Below are 21055 nucleotides of genomic sequence, written 5' to 3'. Positions count from 1 at the left end.
AGATTATGAATAAGGAAGTGAAATACACAACATTAAAGGGTTCTTATATTAACTATTTAGCTGGATATTTAATTTGTACAAAATCTTTCAAAAGAAAAGTGTTGTAAAATGTACACCCAAGAAAGCTTGGCAGGAGTATCATGAGCACTGCAGGAGATACAGGTACAAGGTTCCCATTGCTTAAGACAGATTTAGATGCACTGTAGGAAGATGCAACCAAGTCATCAGCTGCACCTTCAACTCATCAAGAGAAAACAGCATCAGGACATGTCCCACTCACAAAGCTTTACCGCTTAAAATAATACTTTTTAAGTGGTAATATTTAGAACAACATTTTTAATCTATATTATCATCTTGATACTAAACAATAACCCACTCACCTCAGACAGATGCCATTGGCCAGTCTTTTGTGACTAAATGGCTTGGAAGAACGAGGGGAAGAGGCTGGGGACAAACTAAGTGGCGTGATTAGACTGTTGACAATCTCAGAAAGCTGAGCACTCTGCAAAAAAAAAATAATATATATACAGTTTTTTTGTTCCTCCATTACGGACATCCCTTCTCTAGTTCTTGTACCAGTCTTAACAACATTTCATTTTTCAACAGATACATCATACTATTTGAGTAATTTAATGTGCTTTGTTGTAGCATTTCTATACTCTCCCACCCAAATCTGCTTGGGAGAGAAATCTGTCATCTTTGTGCCCTTTTAACAGGTTTTAAAAAAAATTCCTAAATAACCAAGGCAAAGTTACTTACCTATAATGGGGGCTCTCAGTAGAAAGCCAGATACATCAGCCATGGGTGGATGATGTCATCAGAAGGAACCAACATGGACCCAGCTCTTAGAAGTCTTTGTGAGCATGCGTGGGAGTTAATGGATAATATATTAGTCACCCTGACTAGTAACTTAGTAATTAAGGCTCTCAGGAGGTGAGGTATACGCTGGTAAGGCCGGAGAGGGGGGTCGGAAAGTCTCACATAGACCCTTCATTCTCCAACCAAGATACCTTCCAGGTCCTGAATGAATGTGTCAGAGGAAGGGATCTTTGGTCATCTGATGGGGAAAAGATCAGCAGAAATTCCAACCAAAATTATTATACCCCTTACTCCACCAAATCCCTAATGGGGGGAACTCACCATGATGCCAAGTTGATTCACTCCAGCTGATGAAGCGCCGAGGGGACCTTTGAACATCTTGAGGATGACCTCCAAAACCACTGTACGAGAAAACTTAATAAATCCTGGACAGGAGAGGTTCTATTATCCCCTTCTGGTCCTCAAAAAGGTAAAGAAATTCCTCACCATTTTAGACATCTGGCCCGCTGTTTGCAGAGGGGCCCCTGGGCCCTGCAGCAGATGGCAAAACATTCTTAGACACACAGATGTTGCTGGAAGCCACAATGGTTGGCGAAGCCAAACAGGAGGCTTGTTGGGGTGAGTATTGAGGCCTACATCACACTTGGCGCCAATGCTCTCCATTCCAGTTACATCAATGAGCTTCGTTGACTGGTATCAGGTCGAACCATTGGTGCCAGCATTAAATTCCCTCTGTACCAAGGCTCTGCTTTGCATCATTAATTACAGACTTCTCAGCACAGAGGACACTGGCTGCACCAATATAATGGAAGGTGCCTGGATGGTGCTGAGGCTGGAGCATCTAGAAAAAACTGCCCAAAGCCATGGAGGCTCTGTGTCAGAGGATAATGCCAACCTTGCCTAAGAGCACATTATCAGAGAGACAGACAATGCCTATTTCGGCATTGTCTCAGGACCCACTCCAGTGAAGCCCTATGCTGACAACACGGTCTTCTTCCGAACAGAGGGAGACAGTCCTGGAGGGGATCCCTTGTGCTGCTTAGACAATCTCTCCAACGCCTCAGGCTTCCGTGCCAAGCTCAGACCCTTGGCTGCAGCAGATCCAGAAACTGGTGACAACAGGAGGAGGGTGAGCCTTCTCAGCAGACTTGCAGGAAGAGAAGAAGATGGACTCTTGGCACAATGCCCAGTGTTTCTTGTGGTGCCCAGAATCCAAAGAGGTGTTTACTGAAGAGGATGTTGGGGAGATACCCGTACTGGAGAAGGTTTTCATGGGTAATGATTCAGATGGACTGAACCAAATCACGGTGAACCTAGAAGATGTGGTACACCTGATTGATATACTGAAGAGTAGTAAATCACTTGGACCGGATGAAGGAACTAAAAAATGAAATTTCAGACCTTTTAGTAAAAATTTGTAAGCTATCATTAAAATCATCCATTGTACCTGAAGACTGGAGAATAGCTAATGTAACCCCCATATTTTGAAAAGGGCTCCAGGGGAGATCCGGGAAATTACAGACCGGTTAGCCTGACTTTAGTGCCAGGAAAAATAGTGGAAAGTGTTCTAAACATCAAAATCACAGAACATATAGAAAGACATGGTTTAATGGAACAAAGTCAGCATGACTTTACCCAAGACAAGTCTTGCCTCATAAATCTGCTTCACTTTTTTGAAGGAGTTAATAAACATGTGGATAAAGGTGAACCGGTAGATGTAGTGTACTTGGATTTTCAGAAGGCATTTGACAAAGTTCCTCATGAGAGGCTTCTAGGAAAAGTAAAAAGCTATGGGATAGGTGGCGATGTCCTTTCATGGATTACAAACTGGCTAAAAGACAGGAAACAGAGAGTAGGATTAAATGGACAATTTTCTCAGTGGAGGAGAGTGGGCAGTGGAGTGCCTCAGGGATCTGTACTGGGACCCTTACTTTTCAATATATTTATAAATGATATGGAAAGAAATACGACGAGTGAGGTAATCAAATTTGCAGATGATACAAAATTGTTCAGAGTAGTTAAATTACAAGCAGATTGTGATAAATTGCAGGAAAACCTTGTGAGGCTGGAAAATTGGGCATCTAAATGGCAGATGAAATTTAATGTGGACAAGTGCAAGGTGATGCATATAGGGAAAAATAACCCATGCTATAGTTACACAATGTTAGGTTCCATATTAGGTGCTACTACCCAAGAAAGATCTAGGCGTCATAGTGGATAACACATTGAAATCATCGGTTCAGTGTGCTGCGGCAGTCAAAAAAGCAAACAGAATGTTGGGAATTATTAGAAAAGGAATGGTGAATAAAACGGAAAATATCATAATGCCTCTGTATCGCTCCTTGGTGAGACCGCACCTTGAATATTGTGTACAATTCTGGTCGCCGCATCTCAAAAAAAATATAATTGCAATGGAGAAGGTACAGAGAAGGGCTACCAAAATGATAAAGGGAATGGAACAGCTCCCCTATGAGGAAAGACTAAAGAGGTTAGGACTTTTCAGCTTGGAGAAGAGACGGCTGAGGGGGGATATGATAGAGGTGTTTAAAATCATGAGAGGTCTAGAACGGGTAGATGTGAATCGGTTATTTACTCTTTCGGATAATAGAAAGACTAGGGGGCACTCCATGAAGTTAGCATGTGGCACATTTAAAACTAATCGGAGAAAGTTCTTTTTCACTCATCGCACAATTAAACTCTGGAATTTGTTGCCAGAGGATGTGGTTAGTGCAGTTAGTATAGCTGTGTTTAAAAAAGGATTGGATAAGTTCTTGGACGAGAAGTTCATTACCTGCTATTAAGTTGACTTAGATAATAACCACCGCTATTACTAGCAACGGTAACATGGAATAGACTTAGTTTTTGGGTACTTGCCAGGTTCTTATGGCCTGGATTGGCCACTGTTGGAAACAGGATGCTGGGCTTGATGGACCCTTGGTCTGACCAGTATGGCATGTTCTTATGTTGCCTAGGATTCGGCACCTTAAACAACGCCGACTTCCGTAGGTCTTCCATCTTCCAAGGCTGGGTCTAAATTGCCCATGGAGACATCCTGCTACAACTAGGGAAATATGAAACACCACGGTCTGGGCTCAGACAGCAGTTGCAGATGGCATGGGTGTCCTTGATGGACATATGGCACCTAAACCCGCAGGCCCTCAACCTGCTGACTGTGGGTTTCTTTGCCTTGAATTTCTCCATATAATGCCTCGGCTGGCTACCGGACATCCTATGATGGCCGCACTCACCTCCAGTCCTCCACGCTGCCAACAAGGCAGAGATGCGGTCTTCCCAGCTCCCCAGTGCCTCCTAGGCCCACACGGCACCTCTTAAAGGCCCCACATTGGGAAACACTGCAGCCAGCTCTCCATAATGATGTCAGCAGCCCAGCTATTTAAACCTCCGTCGTGCTCCACTGCCTCGCCTCAACAACAGGTCCACTTGCATCCCATGCAATGCATGTTGCTCTTGTTCCTGTATGCGTTTGTCTGGCCTCTATCTGCCTTGCAGCTATGTACCTTGCCTTGCCTTTCCCTTGGTGTTCCTGCTGTGTCTTGGTCCCGTGCCATATCTTGTTTGTCCATCTGCTTCTGATTTATTTCTGGTTCTGCCCCCCGCTTCAGATACTATTCTTCTGGACTGCCACTTGTCCTGACCTTAGCTTGAACCTCAATCTGCCTTCTCATTCCCTGTCCCGACCTTGTCCTAGACCCAGATACCATTGCTCGCTGCCTGCCCCAACCTTGGCCTTGACCCGGATACCATCGCATACTGCCAGCCCTGACCACTGCCCAAGACTTGATTTTATCAAATCGCTCCTTATGGGACTTTTTCCTAAGATCCTGCTGGCCCACGGAACCCAAGGGCTCAACCTGCAGGGAAGCTCCTGTCTCCAATCCTAGTAGGTTCTCCTGCTAGGTTGCGTCAATTATGCTACAGCCCAAGGGCTCACATCCGTGACAGTTTGCTGAGGCCATAAGCTCAGAGAACTTGTTCCTATCTCAGGCTCTCTCAACTTGGCCTTCCAGGTCCATCTGTTGTAGTTCACACAGCAGCAACAAGACCAGCTTAATCAGATGACCAGAATATTGCAAGGCCTTGCAGCCTGAATAGAGCCCATACAGGTCCACGCACCTGTACCAGCACTGCCACCAGTGTTGCCGACAATCGCTGGGACCCATGCCATTACCACCACTGCATAGGTATGATGGAGACCTGAAGGCCTGCAAAGGCTTCATCTATCAGTGCAAAATGCACTTTGAGCTGCAGGCCACCAGCTTTCCCCTCAGACTGGACTAAGATCACATTTATGCTATTGCTTTTGGTGGGTCCTGCCCTGGCCTAGGCTTTACACCTCTGGGAACGTGATGACAAGGATAATTTCCTCAAGCAGTTTCGTCTAGTATTCGATGAGCCAAGCCGATCCACCTCCGCTACTGCAGAACTGCTTTGTATTAGGCATGGCAATCGCACAATAGGAGACTACGCTATTCAATTTTGGACCTTAGTCTCAGAGTTCCGTTGGGGCAAGGACAGTCTTGCTGCCATCTTCTGGCAGGGTCTCACAGACTGCAAAGATGAGCTAGCTGGACAAGACCTGCCGACAACCCTAGAGGACAATATCACACTAACTATCTCAGTGGATCGCCATTTTCAGGAGAGGATCTGGAAGAGAGGTGTTTCCATATGACACTTCAGACTGGCGCCCAAGTTTCATCATCCGTTGATTCCCACTATAATGCTGCATCTGCTCCTCCCACAGAGGAGCCTATGCAACTTGATAGGTCCCAGCTCACTGAGGAGGAGAAGCTGAGACGTCGCCGGCTCAACCTCTGCCTTCACTGTGCTGCACTGGGGCACTTTGCTGATCGGTGCCCAGAGAAAAGTGGGAAGCTTTCGTGCCTAGGGTTATTGATAGCGATAACCCTTGGTTGACCCACTCCCTGTCTCCAATTACTCATACCAGTTTGCTTCGGATCCCATAATTCTTAGATATACATTGAAGCATTTCTGGACTCCGGTGCCAGGGGCAATTTCATTGATGAAGTATTGTTACGCCAACACAACCTGCCTACAATGTCGATGGAAAAACCAGTTACCATCATCTCAGTCTAGGGATCCCCTTTCGGGCCGGCTGTCCACAGTCATCCTACCGCTCACCCTTCAGATGGGGCTCCTGCATAAGGAAAGTATTTCCCTTTATGTGCTGTCCAAGGCAGTCAACTCGGTCATCGTGGGTCTAAGAACATAAGAAAATGCCATACTGGGTCAGACCAAGGGTCCATCAAGCCCAGCATCCTGTTTCCAACAGTGGCCAATCCAGGCCATAAGAACCTAGCAAGTACCCAAAAACTAAGTCTATTCCATGTTACCATTGCTAATGGCAGTGGCTATTCTCTAAGTGAACTTAATAGCAGGTAATGGACTTCTCCTCCAAGAACTTATCCAATCCTTTTTTAAACACAGCTATACTAACTGCACTAACCACATCCTCTGGCAACAAATTCCAGAGTTTAATTGTGCGTTGAGTAAAAAAGAACTTTCTCCGATTAGTTTTAAATGTGTCACAGATCTTCCTCTCTCTAATATCTGCATGTCCATCTGGATGGTGATTGATGAATTCTCAAAAATGTCTCACTTCATACCATTCCCCAGACTCCCTTCAGCCCCAGAACGGGCTCATCTATTTTTCCCATTCATATAAACAAATGGTACTTTAAGTTTAGAAAATATTATTTATTACACAATTAATTTAATACATATTACTTAACTACTTGTTACAAACATAGATCCAAATATACTCATAAAAACAACCCTAACGCTCCCATATGTATCCCTACTAGGACCCTAGTTTCAACGATTCATGGTCGCCCTCTTCAGGGGATACCCACCTAGTAAAACTATGCTCCCCAATTTCTTAATCTAACAATTGTTTCAAACTACAATCTTAATATTTGAATTTGACCACCAATATTATTCCATAAATATGAACCATCTATTCTATTAATTATTGAAAGTATTCAATTATTTCTTCCATCCTTTCATGATAGATCTGAAAAACCAAGAATAACATTTCTTACCTCCAAACTGATTTAACACCTATGAAAAGCTATTTTTTAATATATTTTTTTTAAAATTATATATTCACTGTTGTAATGTGCGCTGCGCCTATCAGAAATTCTTACAGTTCAAGGCAACTTGTTTGATCAAAATCTTCGACTGAACATCTCCTACAAGCAACAATACCGATTATACGATGTCTCTAATTTATCACCTCACTGTTTTATCTGTTCTACTACGCGCGCTTACCCTTATGGCTTATATTCGAAGGTGTTACATTTCACCATCTTGTTATACCGAATCCTATCGCCCCTTTCATTGTTATTCAACCTGCATAAAATACATAAATGAAATAAGCCATTTATAACATATAGGCTTCTTTCACGTTAGTAACCTCAAATTTCATAAATAGAAAACATACTCACTCAATGTTATAGCACTTTAAACACACCATTTTTAAGATGGCGATCTCGCTCAAAAATGCCACAATGCACTCTCCTATCTCTCTCCATTTTTAAACCCAAGAATTAACACACCCCCTGTTACATGTATCGCTGCTGTTGGATCAATAAACTCCAAGCAACAACATATCATCAACAACATAACATTCGGATATTAACCAGTCGGTATAACTGAAAAAGTAATTTCCCTTCTCCTTACAATCACCGGAGATTTTAACTAGAGAAAAATACTCCATTCAATATCCACATTCAACCCACTGGTTCCACTGTATGCTATTCATAAATAAATCTTTGCTCTTTATATATTAATGTCTTCGAAATATCACCACCCCTCTTAAGAACCACCTGAGTAATTACAAAAAATCTTAAATCTTCAATATTATGTTCCATCAACCGCCAATGGTTAACCAGAGGGGCCCCATCCTTCTCTGTGCGGACACAACTTAAATGTTCCAAAATATGAGTTTTAATTTTTCTCTTAGTCTGACCAATATATAAACGATCACAGGGACATTTGATCGCATTTATAACCTATGATGCCTGATACTCATATCTGGCAGTAAATCTATATATATGTCGCTGTGCTTTAACAAAAACTGAGTTGACACAAACTAATGAGCAAACTGAACATGTACTATATTGCACTTGTCCCACTCCTTCTAACATATCTTCATCCAATGTGGGTAGATGAGGCAGTAAGCTGATCCCGAAGGGAATAGCTTTTTTGTAACACAAACACAGGAGGATTTTAAAATATAGGTTCATGCTCTAATACAGCCCAATTTTTTGGGAATGAAGTGAAAATGGAATTGTACAAATAAATCTAGAAATTTCAGATTTTAGGGATGATATCAACAAATTATCTCGAGTCGCGTAAACAGCAAACTGAAAGAGGCAATAGGATTCGTATAACAAGATGGTGAAATGTAACACCATTGAATATAAACCATAAAGGTAAGTGTGCATAAAAGAGCAGATAAAATGGTGAGGTGATAAATTATAGACACTGTATAATCAATATTGTTGTTGCTTGTAGGAGATGATGATGTTTTGAAGATTCTGATCAAACAAGTTGTCTTGAACTGTCGGGATTTGTGATAGGAGCAGCACACATTACAACAGTGAACATAGGTTTTTAAAAAAAATTTTAATATTAAAAACAGCTTTTCATAGGTGTCAAACCAATCTGGAGGTAAGAAAGCAGAGTTGCTTACCTGTAACAGGTGCTCTCCTAAGACAGCAAGATGTTAGTCCTCACACATGAGTGACATCATGACATCAAAAAATCTAGAGCTTTCAGCATGCCCTAAGGAGCATGTGCAACTGTAGTCATCACCCTGCCCCCTAGGCAGAGTCCCTCAGTCCATGATTATAGCTCAAACATGGAGAAAAAACTCCCAGGGAAAGCAGGAGGGGTTTGTGAGGACTAATATCCTGCTGTCCTAAGAGGACACCTGTTACAGGCAAGCAACACTGCTTTCTCCTAGGACAAGCAGGATGGTAGTCCTCACACATGGGTGAATCCCTAGCTCCAGGCTGTCAGAGTAGGACAAAGCGGTAAACCGCACATTGCTGGAGCACTACCTCCCTCCTTTGCCTGAGAGGCAGCCAACCCACCAGGCTGGAGAAGAGTTGGGTTCTATAGAGAAAGCCAAGAAAAGACTGAGGCACAAACCCTCATTCATAGCAGGGATGCCTGAGGCAGGGAGTGATGCGAGTGCAAACAGAAGCAACTATGCATCACAGAAGACAGTACAAGCAGGGTTTCTGACAAAAACAGTGGATCTAGATCCTCCTGGATACAGGAAGGACCAAGAGATTAAAACAAGAGAGACTCTAGGACAAAAAGTGTACAGTTTCCTTCGGTGTGAAAAAAACAACTGAAAAACAAATTGGGGTCAGAGAGCCCTCCAGAAGAGACTGTCAACCACTGACAGCCAAACATCTGGAGAAGAGTGCCCAGGTAAGGCTGGTAGGCCGAATGGGCAGAAGAAACCCATGTCACAACTGAAAGAACAAGCAGCAAACCACGGCAGGGCCTGGGACAGACACTGCATGCCAAAGCATCAGACCTAGCTGACCATGCAGGTCTGCGTCAAGGGTTTCAGGGGATGAGAGACAATCCCCGAAACAGACCTGTAGCCCAAAACTCCTGAGTAGGGAGATGAGAGAGGCCTGAAGCTCACCCAAGAGAACCTGTCAGAACAGGTTCATTTATCCTGTCACAGGATCGCAAGGGAAGCAGGAAGGCCCTTTGGGCAACTTAGAGAATGAGAAAAACTAAGGCAGTATTGGCCAGAGAAAATAAGTGGGGAAACGTGGTGTATCCTTCTCTGCAGGTATACAGAGATATACCACGTGCACCTTAGCTTTACCAACCCTCCCCTCGACAATCCAATTGGAAGTCGAAAGGAGTGAAGAACACAAAGAGGCAGACCGGGCAAGCACAAGTCGCCCGGTTGTCTATCAATCCCAAGCCAACAACTCACTGCCGAAACCAGCATGGAGCAACCCACTGAGATGGAGCCCTCAGTCTTCTTGAAACAGTGGAAACTGAGAGTGATTGCCCCGTGGGAAAAACTTCCCCTCCTAAAGGAGCACGTGGCCCAGCAATGGACAACGTTGCATGACCCAGGACTCCTTTGTCAACAGACAGGGTGATCCTGAAAAAAGGGGGGAGAATAGCTTGAATGCTACTGAAAGCAAAGGGCAGTGCCTCTGTTGCGGGGCACTCAGCCCCCAACTCCCTCAGCCATGGACATGGCAAAAGGGTAAAAGACACAATACCCCGCTGTTGGACTGAAACTTTCCTCACAGAGGAGGGTTTCGAGAAGAGAATGACTGATAATAACGATCTTGAGGAACATGCCCATCGAGTCTAGCAGATTCCAAACTGACTCCCAAACAAGGGGAATCCTGGAGAGTCACTGGAGAGCAACACTGGAAAGGCTCCCTCGTGGATAGATCTGCTACGTCTTAGAGCGCCCAAGGAAGAGTGCTATTCTCGACTATTCTAGGGGCTGGTGCCAGTCAGAGCAGTGCCATCCCTTGTCCGGGAACGGAAAACAAGGGACACCCCTCAAAGGGGTGCATAGTTGGGTGTCCAGAGGGGAACCCAGTCAAATCTCCCCGTCCAGACAGGAGAGGGAAGCAGCAGATTTGGGGATTCCTGATCCCGAAAGACCTAGCAACCCCCCCCCCCCCCTCCAAAAGGAGAGTTGAGGCACAAATCACTGATCGCTGAGGCACCAATGCAACCAACCCACCACAAGCAGCCAGCCTCAGGTAGGGGAGGTCGCCACTGCAATCCCCCGAGGGGCCGCAGCTGAGGACTGTTCAAAGACCGCTAATGTCGCTCCCCAGCTCTGACCTCCAAGGAGACGTGCTAATTCAGAGGCTTGGGGCTCCAGATCAAAGAAAAAACATTTATCAGGGACAAAGCCCCAGGGACTGTTCCACAAGAACATGGTAGAGGGTGAAAGACATGTTCCTCTGCTGAGAAAGGAAAGGACGCTGGAGCCACTCTCACGATGTCCATTCACTTCAGGATCCAACCAGGAGTGCAGTCCTAGGCCAGAATCCGTTGTGACCACCCGGAACGAACAAACAAACAAACACAAACACACATACACCAATGCCCAGGTGACAGAGAGCAATTGGAAGACCTCCGCTGTGAAAGCAGGCTGGGCGGACTCATGCAGTGGTAACCCATGCACAGATGGTGGCACACTCATGATCCTGAGCACGTGCTTGTGGGAGAAATCCCACGCCTCAGCAAGGACCGAGAACCACGTGCCCGATTCAGTGGCTACATGCCACTCCATGACCAAACACAGAGTGTATAATGATACCTCCCCCTCTAGTGCTCCTCAGCATTATGTGGTACGGATTGACGTGAAAGCTGAGACCATGCCGAAAGATGGCAGAACTCTAGTGTGGCTGAGGACTGCACAACCAGGCAGAATGCCACCTGCCAGCGACAGAGGCCCTTGGAATAGATGCCTTATCTATCCCAACCGTGCAAGCTGCGCATATACGCCACAATAACTTCAACAGAGTGGAGAGGACAGCATGACGACGGTGCCCCCAGCACTACTGGCGCTTTGGGTAAGGCATGGTGGAGGATGGCAATCTATGGTGACGCACCTTTCAGTACCAGAGAACGCTCCGGAAGGTGGGCCATCGAAACCACAGCGAAATCGGCTCACCTGCGAGTCCCACAGAGAACGACTGCAGCAAAGTCCCTGGCGAGCGTAGGTGCTTATGGAGGATTGCGTCCTGAAATCTAAAAGCAGTTTGCCTGTAAACAGCGTCATTCCTGGCACCACAGGTGCTCACAGACAGACTGCCCAGGGGCCCCTGACGCCAGAAGGCATGGACCAAAGGAGCCATGGGCATCTGCAGGAAGAGGCCCTGTGGCCTCCTGACAGGTTATCAATATCAAAAGGATCCAATGACCACCAGTACCGACGGCAATTCCCCTCGGCTCACTGATTCATCTGGTGGTGTCGATGCTGCAAGCTCAATGGCCTCGCAAGCATTACGGCTGACGAGAGCCTTGCTAGCTCCCATTAATATTGATGGTGTGCGATTCTTGGCGGGGCCCCCAACACTGGGATCATCGGCTAAAGGAACGGCTCTGATCTTCCCAGTGCTCTGTAGTGGACACCACCCAGGAGCCCTGATGGCACTGGGCCACTGCAAACAGATGCTCCAGTGCACCAGGGTGCTCGAGTAGATGGCGATCCCTGCACTTGATCTGCAAGAGGCCAAGAACCCTGCCCCCCCCCCCCCCCCCCCCCCCCCCCCCCCGGAGGGTTGCAGGGCCATCCGGGTGGTTCAGAAAGTCCTGGCGGTCGACAGCCAAAGGGTGACAAGGGCGCTCGATGGCTAATCCTGTGCCTGGTCGGTGGGGCTTGACATAATCAAGGCAGTAATGAGAGGCATCGGTGGTCCGAAGGGCTTTCCGGTGACCCCATACCTCGATAGCCACCGCTTCGATCTTGCCAGCCCCTAATGTGGCCACACACATACCTTGATGGAACAAGGGTGTCGATGGCATCAAGGGCCCAGCGGGCATCGAGAGTACAGCTGCATCGATGGTACCGTTGTCACCACAGCACTGACTGCAGCGAGGGTACTGAGGCATCAAGAGCTGCAAGGGCACAGAGGCATCAAGTGCACTGATGGCACCAACCGTGGCAAGTGTACAGCAGGCACCGTGCAGAGGGATCGCATGCTCTAAAGGCACCATGACATCAAGCGCATCAAAGGCATCATGGCATGGAGTGCACAGAGTGCACCATGCCAAGGGATCGCGCGGATCAAAGGCACAGAGTTATCGAGTGCATCATGGACACCGACAGAGTACGCCACATCACGGCATCGCTGCACCAAGTGCATCAAGGCCACAATGCCCAAACTGGTGCAGCAAGGCTCCAGTTCCACCGATGCCGACTGCACAGAAGGCCATCATGGTATCGTGGGCGGTCACAGACCTCAACAGCGTCAAGGAGACCATGGTACCCAAAGATGGGCCCCGTCCCCAACGTGGTACCAACATCAATGTGTCAGACGAATGGTGCACTGGTCACATCTGAGGATGGGCAGTCATTCATGGGCATGGCACCAAGGTGCAGCAGCAAGATACTAGCCCACGCTCTGCTCACCCTCTCTTACAAGGAGATTGCATTGCCAAGGCTGGCAAGCAGGAGAGGAGGCAACGTCATCTAGGGCTCCTGCCCGTGGGGAGGTTAAACTCTCCCCCCCACAGGAATGGCATGGTCCTCGATCCTTCTATCATCTGAATCCACCATGGAACTCCAGCCTAAGTAGAACTCAGGCGAGTCCCCAGGCTCAGTGGCCTACACTAATCACTGAGGGACTGCATAGTCCAGTCCTGTCAGCACTGTGGGAAAAAAAGAAAACAGACAAAGCAAAGAGAGGACACAAATACAAAACCCACAGGAGCAGTTTGTTTGTTTTGTTTTGTTTTAACAGACTCTGCCAGGCTGCAAGGGGAGAACCCACCATGCGGCCGGCAGACAGCTAGAAAAAGAATAAACTACAAGAAAGAAAAGCTACAGCTCTAGAAAAAAATCACTTACAAAACTATAAGAGAGCAAAGCTGAATACCGTGAAAAAACATTTTTTGATAAAAAAAAAAAAAAGAAGAAGAACACAAGCTCCACAACTGCGAGTCGACAGTTCCGCAGAAAAGAAGATACTGAGGGACTTTGCCTAGAAGGCAGGGTGATGACTACAGCTGCACTTGCTCAGTAGGGCATGCTGAAAGCTCTAGATTCTTTGAGATCAAAGTTCCGTGCCGGGCTCCATCCAATGATGTCACCCATGTGCGAGGACTACCATCCTGCTTGTCCTAGGAGACATATGTTATTCTTGGTTTTTCAGATCTATCATGAAAGGATGCATGAAACAACTGAATACTTTCAATACTTAATAGAACAGATGCTTCATATTTATGGAATAATGATATTGGTATTCAAATTCAAATATTAAGACTGTAGTTTGAAACAACTGTTAAATTAAGAAATTGGGGAGTATAGTTTTAATGGGTGGGTATCCCCTGAAGAAAATAACCATGAGTCATTGAAACTAGGGTCCTATAGGGATATTTGTGGGAACGTTAGGGTTGTTTTTATGGGTATGTTTGGATCTATGCTTGTAACAAGTGGTTAAGTAATATGTATTAAATTAATAGTGCAATAAACAATATTTTATAAACTTAAAGCACCATTTGTTTATAAGAATATTATTTACATTGACGGTGCAGTGTGATACCTTCGTTGTTTGTAGCACCGTGGTCATCTCTTTTTCCAGCATATCTTTCAACCCACAGCTTTCCTAAACATATTCTCTCAGGTTACGGAGTCAAATTCACAGCAAGGTTCTGGAGAAGTTTATGCAGGAAGTTTGGAACTTTATTGGACTTTACCTTGGCATACCATCCACAGTGCAATGGGCAGATGGAAAGAACCACCCAAATCCTTAAAGGATTCTTGAGGGCTTATGTAAATCAATGCCAAGATGAGTGGGCACCACACCTTCCCTGGGCAGAGTTTTGCCACAACAATCACATCAGAGAATCAACAGATCTTCACCTTTTCAGATCATCTATGACAGACAACCACAGGTACCACTCTGTACACCAGCATTGGTCCCAAAGTCCCACAGTTGACCTTGTGACTCAGGATTTGTGGCAAAGGACCAGTCAGATGCTCATTTCCGCCACAGAAAAATACAAAAGACAGGCAGATAAACACAGACTAGCACCTCAACTCAAACCAGGAAATTTAATCTGTCTTAGGACCAGTAACTTCCGATCGAAGAGTCCCTCTGCCAAGTTTTCACCTCAGTTTGTTGGGCCATTCCCCATCATCCCGGAAGACTGAGCCAGTGGCTTACCAGTTAAATGCCACCTATTCTCAGAATGCATGTTTTTCCATGTCTCCTTCCTTAAGCCCCCTTACTATCATCTTAATCCTATCGCTCTCCCTCCAAACCAATGGAAGTAACTGTAGAAGAGGACTCAAGAGTATGAAGTTCAAGAGATCCTTGATTCTAAGCATATCAGGAGCAAACTTTACTATCTTATCGCTTGGAAGGGATTTGGACCCAAAGAAAACTCTTGGATCTCGGCTTTGGATGTCCAGGCTCCTTGTCTCACTCAAGGAGTTCCATTACCTCTTCTCACGTAAGCCTAAGCTTAGGACTTTGGGGAGGGGGCTTAGGAGGATGTTAATGTAATGTTTTGACCAGCTGCAAAATAGCCTGCAACCGGCTGCACTCACCTCTAGTCCTCCATGACTGCTCAACTCTCTGTGGCCTCCTAGGCCCACGTAGCACGGTGCCTCTTAAATGCCCCGTGGCAGGAGACACTGCAGCCAGTGCTCCATGACATCAATGGCAAGGCTATTTGCCATGCTCCACTGCTTCACCTCAGCAACAGGTACTTCTCCATCCTGTGCAGTGCGTGTTGCTTTTGTTCCTTTTTGCCTTGCCTCTGTCTGCTTTGTCCTGCCTTTCCTTGGTGCCTTGTTTGTCATCTCTGCTGGAGTTCAGGTTCTGATTCCCGCTTCAGATGCTGACTTCAGTTCTGGACTGCCACTGCCCTGACCTTAACTTGGACTTAACCTGCCTTCTCCAATCTTGGCTTGGACCAGGATACTGTTGCTCGCTGCCAGCCCTGACCACTGCCCGAGACTCAACTTCACCAGATCGCTCCTTATGAGACTTTCACCTAAGACCCACCGGCCCTTGGAACCCAAGGGCTCAACCTGCAGGGAAAAGGGCTAGTAGAGGTGAAGCTCTTGCCTCCAGTCATAGTAAGAGCGAGTCCACCAGCCATCAGTGTGGGCTTAGTAGATTCGCCTGCTAGGTTGCGTCAACCACGCCACAGCCCAAGGGCTCACATATGTAACACTCCATCCTTCACTTTGAAGGGTAGAACTTAAAGTTCTTTATGAGGAGCTGCCAAGGAAGTGGCGCAAACTGAAAACTTGCAAAATTCAATGATCATGAAATATCAAAAATTGGAGCGAGACTAGGAATCCATCTGTGTAGTAGCTCAGACAAAGAAAGACTGGAGGGTTTGCAAGACAATGGCTTGCATGCAGGAACTCCTGTGCATGCTCAGAAAGGCTTCCGAGTTCTGAGAGTTGGGTATGGGTGATTTAAACTGCTAATCAATGGAGAAATAATTTACAACAATAATTGTAACAAGAGAGCCCTTTTTCATTTTAATATCTGAAAGCATTCCCTGTGAATAACATCTTAAAAGTAATAGATTCTAGGTCTCTGAATTAGACTGCAAGCGCCCACAGCTCTTAGTCCAAACGTTTCTGGCAAAAGCAGTCTCTGCAGCACACCCAACCCTGTCTAACCAGAAAAAGTGGAATCCAATCTAGAAACCAAATCTACTTCTTCCACATGGAAGAGCATGGCATTGCTGCCAAATTCTCTTTGAAATACCATATGTCAGGAATTCCCCTGCATAAATTATTATACATCCTTAACTTAAAAAAAAATGAAACTTACATCATCTTTATATATATTGTGGCCCAGTACATCAAATATTTCTCTTTTTCTGCATCTATGTGAAAACCTGATGAATCCAGTATGACATGTGTGTGAATGTAAATAAATTCTATACATATCTTTATTCAACTTTAAATAAAACTCTTCAACCCATTTCAAGGGCTGTTTGCATGAAAATATTCAAAAATAGAGATTATGGTTATTTATATGCATGAAATAAATTTATATATATTTATTTTCCTGTGAATGCAAACTTATCTCATGAATAATCATTGTGAATATCCTGAAAACTCAACTGGTTGTGGGAGTTGCCAGAATGGGATTGGAAAGTTTTTCTGTAAAGCACTTTAGAATTTTCTGTGGATAAAAGAGTTCATAGAGAACCAAACCACAATAATGAAAATAAACCAAAACTCAACGTTCAAATCAGCAGGCAGGAAGCACATTTATAGTTTACATTCGGGGTGTGAGTAAAGCGATGTAGCTACCCTGTCTTAAACCAAAAGCAGAAAAGCAGCAGCATTGGTAATGTGCTGAAGTTAATGCCTAATCCCAGTGACCAATTTACTGAAGACCTTCAATATATCAGTCAGCATGTCCCACAGAGAGGACGAAATACCTTTACGGTTCTGTGCATAACACACATGAGGCTCACCCTCATTCTTTCATGACTGTGAGAAACTGATTTCGTTCCATCTGATATGCACAGCTTTTTTTTTTACCTGCTTTTCTATGTTTCGCAGGAGCAGAGTGGGGCTACTCGGTGACATTTCCAAATCCTGTGCAAGTGAAGAATCCTGTCGTTGAGTGGGGGCTGGAAAGACCCCTGTCGACTTTAATAATGCTGCTGGGTCTCTTAACTGTGGTTGTTGCTTCCCTCTCTCTTTTGGAAGTGCAAATTCTTCTAGGATCACCATCCCCTAGGCAACCACAATGAGACAAAACTCAATTAAAAAAAGGAAAAAAGAAAACTTACCCGTCAACTAATTAACCACAAGTCATTTCAAGCAAGGCACTGTACTTCCCCATGTCTTTATCAACAGACTCAGAAAGATGACAACTTAAAGCTGGAACAGAAAACCTACATAAACTTTACTTATTTAGGTTTGGTTTATCGATAATTGTAGCAACAAATGGATCTCACTAAAACATCACTCTCTAGACCTGGCCAAAAATACAAATAAAAAACAAACTTTAGTCTGATTGCTGAGAGTTTTCTGCAAGTGTGCTTTTCCAATGAGCAGTCTACAAAACGTCGCATACATTGAAAGCTACAGAAACCAAGTCTTTGTCCAACATTGCCAGATTAGACATCTTTTCATTTAAAATCTGGTAAAAGCAATTAATCTCACATACTGTTATTACCTTGCAAAAGAGCCTAATTTATTTAACAGCAATCCTTGGAGCTTCTCTCCCCTAAACAAATTCTGGTTTTTAGGAAAGCCTGGGTCTGTGAACCAGGTTCATTTACAATTTTTGACCTTTTCTGGCCCAAGGGGCTAGAGAAACGCATTCTCTGAAGTGCAAACACAGAATGTGTTCACTGGCCAGCAGAGGCCACTATAGTAGAGATAATCATTTTCCCTTTTTCTCCAGGCCAGATCACACCCCCTCTGCAACGTATCCTGCCCCAAAGGACAGAAAGCAGCAATTCACATATGTTAATTATCCTAAAAACCAGACTTGCTGGGTATGGAGCGATCCAAGGACCAGACTCCAGATGCACGACTTTAATAGATATAAGACATTAAAAAAATACCAGGGATGAAAACAGTTCTATAAACTATATTGTGCTTTTGAACATCATTGTCATTTTTCGACCCAACATAATGAATAATGTATGAAAGACGCACCGTCTAACCCCTTATGTGGTTCGAGATTCCAGTTGCCGAAAGTTTACTGTTCGTCATAAAGCATGAAAGATGGGGGAACAAGAACAAAATGAGATTTTCATCAGCTAGGTTGGCTGTGCAGCAGATACGTTACTCAAAAGTCTTATCTAGTAAGCTGTAGAAAGCAGAGTTGCTTACCTGTAACAGGTGTTCTCCTAGGACAGCAGGATGTTAGTCCTCACACATGGGTGACATCAGATTGAGCCCGGCACGGAAAACTTCTGTCAAAGTTTCTAGAACTTTGACTAGCCACACTGAGCATGCTCAACATGCCACTATCCATGCACCCACGCAGGGTCCCCCTTCAGTCTGGTAACATAGAACTATGAAAAAATAAAAAAAAGGAGAAATCCAAGTCTGCGGGGAGGTGGGCGGGTTTCCTGAGGACTAACATCCTGCTGTCCTAGGAGAACACCTGTTACAGGTAAGCAACTCTGCTTTCCCCTAGGACAAGCAGGATGGAAGTCCTCACACATGGGTGAATGCCAAGCTGCAGGCTGCTCCCAAACTTAACATAAATCCACAGACACCGAACTTGGCGCCACTGAGCACAACAACTGGGTTGGTGTGGGAAAAAAAACAAAAAAACTTAAATAGACAGAGTGCCTCGAAAAATTGGGCCCTAGGCAGGAAAAGTTGGGTTGTTTCTCACTGAAAGAGGTTCCGCAGGACAGTCTGACCAAAGTTGCTGTCCCTATGGCCATCTCTATCTATACAGTAATGGGCCAAGAACATGTGGAGGGAACTTCATGTCGCAGCCTTGCAGATGTCTGCTATGGGAATTGCATGCGAATGGGCTACTGAAACCACTATGGCACGGACGGAATGAGCCTTGACTTGGCCTCCAAGCTGAAGGCCCACTTACATATAGCAGAAGGAAATGCAATCCGCCATCCAGTTGGATAACACGTGCTTGTTGACTGCAACTTCCAATCTGTTCTTATTGAAGGATGAACAGCTGTGAGGACTGTCAGAAAGAAAGCCAAGGCTCTTTTGCAGTCCAGGCTGTGTAGAGCTCGCTTGCCTTGGTGAGACTGCTTCCTGGGAAAAAAGGTAGGCAGGACAACTGACAGGTTGAGATGACAATCAGTCACCACCCTAGGCAGAAAATTAGGGTGGGTGCGAAGCTCCACCCTGTCTTGGAAACATTTCGTGTAAGGTGGATATGTTACCAATGCCTGAAGCACACTGACTCTGTGTGCCTAAATAACTGCAACCAAGAAGATAACCTTCCATGTCAGGTACTTCAAGTCGCAGGAACGCAGCGGCTCAAAGATCTTGCTTGAGACGAGCCAGAATCACGTTTAAATCCCAGGACACAACAGGAGGCCGCAGGGGAGGTTTCAGCTGAAGCAAACCCTGCATGAACTGGCTCACCACAAGATGCATAGAAATAGGGGAACCATCCACCACGTGGTGGTAAGCTCTGATAGCACTGAGGTGCACTCTGACCAAGTTGGTTTTCAGACCAGCATCGGAAAGAAATAACAAGTAGTCCAACAACTTGGAAGTAGAACAAGAGAATGGATCCAAGCCATGACTCACACCAAATGAAAAACCTCCTCAACTTCAGAGTGTATGACTTCTCAGTGGAAGGCTTTCGAGAAGCTACCAGTACCCGAGACATGTCCTGAGAGGTCAAGGGGCCACAGGACTAACCTGTCAACATCCAGGCAATCAGAAACAGTGCCTAAAGGTTGGGATGGTGCAGTTTGCCTCGATCCTGCGCGATCAGGTCAGGGGAGGTCACTAGATTGATTGCTTCCCTGACGGAGAGATCCGAAAGGTCTGGGAATCATAAGAACATAAGAACATAAGAAATTGCCATGCTGGGTCAGACCAAGGGTCCATCAAGCCCAGCATCCTGTTTCCAACAGAGGCCAAACCAGGCCACAAGAACCTGGCAATTACCCAAACACCTAGAAGTTCCCATGCTACTGATGCAATTAATAGCAGTGACTATTCCCTAAGTAAACTTGATTAATAGCAGTTAATGGACTTCTCTTCCAAGAACTTATCCAAACCTTTTTTGAACCCAGCTACACTAACTGCACTAACCACATCCTCTGGCAACAAATTCCAGAGATTTATTGTGCGTTGAGTGAAAAAGAATTTTCTCCGATTAGTCTTAAATGTGCTACTTGCTAACTTCATGGAATGCCCCCTAGTCCTTCTATTATTCGAAAGTGTAAATAACCGAGTCACATCTACTCGTTCAAGACCTCTCATGATCTTAAAGACCTCTATGATATCCCCCCTCAGCCGTCTCTTCTCCAAGCTGAACAGCCCTAACCTCTTCAGCCTTTCCTGTCTTGGTCACTGGGGGCCACAAGAATCATGTCCTCCTGTCCTGCCAGAGCTTCAGGAGAGTCTTCATCAGCAGCGGAAGCAGAGGATTTGCATACAGAAGGCCCTTGCCCCAATGGTGGGCAAAGGCATCTGAGGCTGGACTCCCGGTCCCCCTATGTAGGAGGCAGAAATTGCTCATCTTGTTGTTGCAGGGGGAGGCAAAGAGATCTATGTCTGGTACCCCCCAGATGCGGAAAAGACGATTCGCCACTGCCCGGTCCAGGGACCACTTGTAGGGGTGGAACACTCGACTCAGGCAATCCGCCACCACATTCTCTGACCCCGCTAGGTATACAGCCCAGAGCAGAATTCCATGGGACTGGGCCCAGGACCAAATATGCACAGCCTCTTGACAGAGGAGGAGTGATCCGGTACCTCCCTGCTTGATGATGTACCACATCACTACCTGGTTGTTGA

General features: G+C 45.6%; 1 protein-coding gene across 4 annotated transcripts in view; it reads right to left on the bottom strand.

Moving 5' to 3' along the window:
* KANSL1L (KAT8 regulatory NSL complex subunit 1 like) overlaps nucleotides 1-21055 on the bottom strand; it is a 268720-nt gene that overhangs the window by 207269 nt on the left and 40396 nt on the right. For 3 of the 4 annotated variants that reach the window (XM_029606147.1, XM_029606146.1, XM_029606144.1), the window contains exons 4-5: nucleotides 17120-17317; nucleotides 381-502 (exon numbers count right to left, since the gene is read on the bottom strand). In XM_029606147.1, the coding sequence (XP_029462007.1) occupies nucleotides 381-502; nucleotides 17120-17317 (320 nt within the window). Of the gene's footprint in view, nucleotides 1-380; nucleotides 503-17119; nucleotides 17318-18250; nucleotides 18297-21055 lie in introns of all 4 variants that reach the window. The other variant, XM_029606148.1, reaches the window with a different exon arrangement.

The sequence above is a fragment of the Rhinatrema bivittatum genome, chromosome 6 (genome assembly GCF_901001135.1).
Source record: "Rhinatrema bivittatum chromosome 6, aRhiBiv1.1, whole genome shotgun sequence".
Classification (NCBI taxonomy): Eukaryota; Metazoa; Chordata; class Amphibia; order Gymnophiona; family Rhinatrematidae; genus Rhinatrema; species Rhinatrema bivittatum.
The sequence above is the reverse complement of the archived record's forward strand: the minus strand, read 5'-3'. Positions and strand labels throughout refer to the sequence as shown.